Raw genomic sequence first — 6,000 nt, 5'->3', positions numbered from 1 at the left:
AACAAAGAGTCGGACGCTTTACCAACTGAGCCACCCAGGTGCCCCTTGAGTTTTTTATTTTTAAAGAAAAGATATATAGAAGAAAGCTTACAACTGTATACTATTAGGAAGCTAGTTTTAAAAGTGACCCTTCTTGGGGCGCCTGGGGTGGCTCAGTCGGTTAAGCGTCCGACTTCAGCTCAGGTCACGATCTCACAGTCTGTGAGTTCGAGCCCCGCGTCGGGCTCTGGGCTGATGGCTCAGAGCCTGGAGCCTGCTTCTGATTCTGTGTCTCCCTCTCTCTCTGCCCCTCCCCCATTCATGCTCTGTCTCTCTCTGTCTCAAAAATAAATAAACATTAAAAAAAAAACTTTAAAAGTGACTCTTCTTTATTTTAATATATAAAGTGAGTGTGGGACACATGGCATCTTTAAAAATCTAAGTTTATGGTAACTTCACTTCAAAAGAATACTTTCAAAAAATATTGTTGTGTTAAAACTAAGGAACCCTTCCTACTACCCTATGAATTTTTAGGGGTGTTCCAACTATTGGCACCATACCAGGAAATGAGAGGAAAGATACCTTTTGACATATCTGGTGCCTACTGTAATCTAATATAATGTTTTTAAAACCATAGGCTGCAACCCATTAGCTGGTCCTGAAGTCAATTTATTGAGTTGGTCACCATCACTAAAAAATGAAATAGAATAAAACAGAAAATAGAGTGCACCCACTATGGATAGATAGTGTCTTCTGAAACTTGTTTCAGTTGTGTATATGCATGCAGATTTGTCAAATCCATTCAATCCATCCTTCAGCAATGCCAGAACCATTTTTCTGAAGACATACCTTCTAAAAAGTCATTGTTAGCTTTATACTCTTCATCCAGCTCCCTTAACAGCCAGAATAAAGTCCAAACTGTTTCAAAGGTTTTCAAGATCTCCCTACTCAACGCATCCCCCATGGTCCTTCTACTTATCATTTCAGAAAATGACATCACCATCTACTCAGTTGTTCAAGCTTGAAAACCAAGTAGTTCTACCCACCATCCTCTCCTTCTCCAGTCTACCCTATCAGTCTTACCTCTTGATTCTCATTTAGTCTGAGTCAAAATTTGCCCTCTCAGAGGAGTCAGTCTTTCCTTAGCCCTCAATCTTGATCTGTCTCTACACCTACTCCCACCATTCTCTAATACACATTGCCCACTTTTGTGTATTTTTCATAACAGTTCCAACTCAAATTATCTTGTCTGTTCTTGTGAATGTATTTAGTATCTGTCTCCCTACCAGCTGTAAGGTTCATGGAGCAAGAACTTGGTCTTTCTTTGCTGTGCCTCTTTGTTGAGATCAGTTCAGAGCTCATGGTAGAAAAGTCACCAATAAATATTTACCAAGTGAAAGAGTTCCTGAACTAAACTCGGGGTTCCTAAACTCTCTTCTACTTTTTTTGTCATGGTACCTGCTCTTTCTTCTGTCCAGAATGTACTGTACCCACTTGTTTTCTTGGTAGGCTTCTAGTCTTCCTTTAAAATTTCACTTCCTTTATGAAAAATTCCCTGATGCTCCTGGACTGAGTTGACTTGTTCTCAGTGACACCGCAGCCTTGTTCCCTCACTATTTTGCAGATATCTTCATATTGGACTTCCCGATTAGACTGTGAGCTTCCTCAGGGCAAGGCTTTTTGTCTCCCCAACTCGTAGCACTTGGTAAGAGTGGTTGTATATTGAGTACGTATAGTCATTCAATAAGTGTTTGCTGAATAGTTGGGTACACAAATGAAAGAGAATAGATGATCAAGGAAGATGATTATTTGTGATGATGTTCCCTGATTTAAACTGTAAGTAAATAAAATCCTGGATTTATAGAAAAGGAAAGATTAGTGTGTGTGTTTGTTGTACAGAGCAGTAAAGGGGAGGGAGGGAGAGAGTAAAAATGGATGAAAGCATAATTATTCTGTACAAAATACTTCTATTTACAAAATGGATCATTTAAAAATATCAAGCTGTCTTAGTGCAGTTACAATTTTACATAGTTGATCAGATTTAATTTCCACATAGTTTCTCAGGAACATAACTGTTTGGTAAACCGAGGGAACAGTGTTAATGATGAAAAAGTTTATGTGTCTGTGATTTTAGGGTGCAACCTGACCCAGGCCAGAAGAGTGTGGGCTTTGTACTTCTCTCTGTGAGACTCTCATGTCAAGTTATGAAATATGATTAAAATAGAAAATACGGGTGGAAAAAAAAGCATCCTTAAACGTGTGTGTGTGTGTGTGTGTGTGTGTAGAAAGAGACAGAGAGAGAGAGAGAGAGAGAGAGATCTTTTTTTTATGGATTTATGTTCTTTCTTAATAGAGTAGTTGTTTGGTCTTCATCATCTTAAATAAAACTGCCAAGCTGGAATAAAGCCAAACCACTTATAAGAAAGCCTATTTTCTTCTCATTTAAGAAATATTTTATTAGAAGCCCCCCTTCATTTGCCTTGTTATTCTAGCTGTAGAGGGTTCTTCAAAGTGGGAGGAGGAGGAGACAAAAGCTGTGGTGAGATCTTAAAAACACTTAACAAAAGGATTTCTCAAACACTTAATTACATAGGAAAATCTACCTCTTTTGTTTCCCACAGTAAATAATGTTAGAGGATCTGTAGTACAAATAAAGAACCTAAGTGGATGGAAAGTGTCCCTTTGGCAAATGCCCCTTTCCTTGTGGATCTAGAGCTGCCTTACTTTGTGTGATTTGAGGGAGGTCCCCAGCTGCACATTTTCTCTTCTGAAGTCCTACCATTAGAAGTTTAGAGGTTTTGGGGGGTTAATAAACCAATCTATTTAAATAAGCCCTGGTCAACTTTCAAGAAGAAGCTAGGCTAGGGCCATTTATAATCCTATGACTCAGCCAAAGTGGCTACCCTTGGGAATCACTATTGTGATAGATGGAAGGAGAATGACAGGGGCCTATGGAGAGCCCCAAACATTGTGAGGAGATGGATGTCCCAATGCCAGTGGAGAAACAGGTCATGAGTGGAAAAGGAACGGGGGACAAATGGTGTGGATGTTCAAGTACACTTGGTTCTCAGCTCATCATGGCAAACAAAATTTCTATCAAACTGAGGAAGGAAGAAGAAGAAAGGATTTTTTTTTTTAAGAAGCAACAAAAACTAAAAATAACACCATTTATTTTGCAATTAAAAAATTAAATTGATTTGAAAATTAAAGAAACTTCAAGAAAATAAAACTACTTTATGCAAGACACTGTAACTTATTAAGATCATTGGATCATCAGAGCCTGAAAGTCTGTTTTTGGATTGGACACTGATGCCACCCGGAAGCAGACCATCCTAAGTGGGTGGGGTGGTGTTCTCTCTTGAAGCACTCAGGTTCTAGAGAGAGGGTGGGTATGTGGGACATGGTGCTGATAAAAAACTTTCTCTTTAGGTCTAGGCTCCTTGTAACATGCTCTCAACTTGTTTATAGAGGATAATATGTTGTGTATTTCCAAGTACATTCTGCTCACCTCTGGTAATTATAGAGTTTAAGAAGCAATAAAAACTAGGGGGCTTGATGTTACATTTTACCAAGATTTCCAGCCATGATGTACAGAGAGCTAGCATGTACCGGGTAACTAATTAGCTGTGCAACTTTGATCAAGTTACAAGTTACTTGATTTTCTGTGCTTCAGTTGTCTTACCTGTAGAACAGGAATAATTTTCATTTTACTTTATAGTGTTAGGAGAATTAAATGTTATCATGCTTCAAGCATTTTCAACATAGGGGGGCAAACAGTGAATGAAGTGTTAGCTATAATGATAATGTTGTCGGGGAATAATGATTGTTCCCCTTAGCTAGGCATTAGACTCTGCTTTGTTATCTTGTTTAATTCTCAAAAAAATTTTCTTAGGTAACTATTTTCAACCCATTTTCACCTAAGGCAACAGAGTTACAGACAGATTAACTTGCCTCCAGACATACAACTAATAAGCTTCAGAACAAACGGAGATTCAAATCTAGGTTGGCTGTGAACCAAGGCCCCCATGAGTTCCCACATCTCTGCTTTCCAGTGAGTCCCTCTTTACCTCGGTCCTCTAAAAGCATTCACTGTATTCCTATAGCAGTTCTAAAAGCTTCCACTGTATTCCTATAGCAGCTTGCCTGAGTTTTTCTGGTGGTTTCTCCACATCCTGACTTTTTTTTTCTTTTTAGCAAACTTTCCCTTGCTAATCCCTCCTTCAGTATAACCTTGTTAGTTTTGGGGACACACCCCTGGCTAGGCCTGGGCTTACAGGGCTGCCTCTCCCCACCCCTTCCCTCTGCTGTGGTTTAAAGTGTCACCAGATGCCTCTGGTTCACTCCCTTTGCTTTAAGCCCTTACAAGGGCAGGAGGAACCAAGGCTGGGCCCATAACCCATTAGTACTGGGGTGATAGTGAAGGGGTCTTGGGGGAGCACTGACCCCCTGCAACCCCTTCATCACTGGGACTGTTGGCACAAAAGAAAACCAGTAGGGGAAATGAAGAACTTCTGGTAAGACCGTGACACTGGAAAGAATGGTGGGGAGACTGGGTTGGGGGCCCTTTAAACCAAGGGTCTGTGTTTCTGCAGTGGTGGTAAGATGAGAGGAAGTGAGGGGAGGTGGGAGAGGGGAGAAAGGAAAGCAAGAGAGATGCAGACAGATACAGACAGAAAGAGCCAGGGAAAGACAGATGAGAATGAGGCAGAAAAGAACAAGCATAAGAGATAGGAGAGACAGAAAGAGAAAGAGCTACTAAAGTGAAGAGGGAGGAAAACTAAGATGAAAGAAAACATAGACAAGGAAATAGATATAGAAACAGTGAGACGGGTAGCTATGGAGAAAGTGAGAGAGAAAAAACAACAGTCTCATGATTGTTTTAGTGTAGGAGCTGGAAACATGAGAATTCATTAAGTCTCTGAAGATTTCAATGTCAAATGGAAAAACTAAACTGTAATGAGATTTGATCACCTACATTACGTTTACCATATTTCAAAATATTTAAGTCTGGAGGGACTCCTGTTTGAGTCATTTTTCTTTTCTCCTCTTCAGGAAAATTCCAATTTTCTTCTTTGTCTGCAGTTTCCTGGGATCTTGGGCATCTGCAGTTGTCAAGCGTCGCCCAAGTAAGGGTCACAGTTTCTGGATTTTGAAAAAATCACTTGTTTGCAGAAATGATCAGGCAGGGCTGTGGCTGAGAGAGGACGGAATGAAGTATCCATGGCACTTCACAGCCTCACTCTTCAATCCTTCTTTAGCCATGGTTTACTCCATGGCTGGTTTTATGTGGTCAGTGATGGGTATGGAAGAGAAGCCCTGGCTGCAATCACAGTCAGCAGGAAAGCCAATCTGTGTACTCCAGTGCTTTCCACAGTGCCTACTTGGTTCATATGGTGATTGGTGATGTTGGGTGGGCAGACAGATGGATGAATGGATGGATGAATGACCCGCGGTCACGGGAGGTGTAAAGAGTGTGTTTGATGTACTGGGGTGGCTGGGCCAAAACTTGTAGCTGGAAAATGCTTTTTCTGAAGTTTAGGAAGTCACTGTTGTCAGGGTGACAACAGGGTGCTCATCAGGGTGCTGGAGTTAGTCACAAAAAGCCTTCTTAAACAAGCTTTCTCCCTGCAACCTTCTACCTGTGTAAGAAGCATCCAATTTAATTCTAGGATTTCTCATCGAATTAAGCATTTAATCATTTTCATGGTTCTTTTTTTCTCATTACACTTCCCCATTCTCAGATGCTAACAATAGCCTAGTTGGAATGCTTTTTTGATCTCTTGGAATGAATCTGTAAAATTAAAAGCATCCTATATATTTTATTTTGGATTAGTGAATCCCAAGTCTCCCCCCCAAACTCCTCCTCTATTTAACAAAGATTCTTAAGAACTCCACTCTCCAGAAGTCCCACTGAACGGGCTCAAGGCTGGCTCTGGATTCTCCTAGGAATTCTAAAATTTGTGGTGTTTAAGGAATATTTTCTAGCCCAACCCACCAGAAGTTTTCCAAACAGGCATCTGA

At 40.5% G+C, this 6,000-nt stretch overlaps 1 protein-coding gene across 1 annotated transcript in view; it reads left to right on the top strand.

Moving 5' to 3' along the window:
- The first annotated feature begins 4,467 nt into the window (after positions 1–4,467).
- The window catches only part of COL9A1 (collagen type IX alpha 1 chain), an 87,785-nt gene continuing 86,252 nt past the window's right edge, over positions 4,468–6,000 (top strand). Inside the window, exons 1-2 of the mRNA XM_042986631.1 lie at positions 4,468–4,493; positions 5,032–5,105. Of these exons, the coding sequence (XP_042842565.1) occupies positions 4,480–4,493; positions 5,032–5,105 (88 nt within the window). The 5' untranslated portion in view covers positions 4,468–4,479. The remainder of the gene's footprint in view (positions 4,494–5,031; positions 5,106–6,000) is intronic.

Source organism: Panthera tigris, chromosome B2, assembly GCF_018350195.1.
Source record: "Panthera tigris isolate Pti1 chromosome B2, P.tigris_Pti1_mat1.1, whole genome shotgun sequence".
Classification (NCBI taxonomy): Eukaryota; Metazoa; Chordata; class Mammalia; order Carnivora; family Felidae; genus Panthera; species Panthera tigris.
The sequence above is the reverse complement of the archived record's forward strand: the minus strand, read 5'-3'. Positions and strand labels throughout refer to the sequence as shown.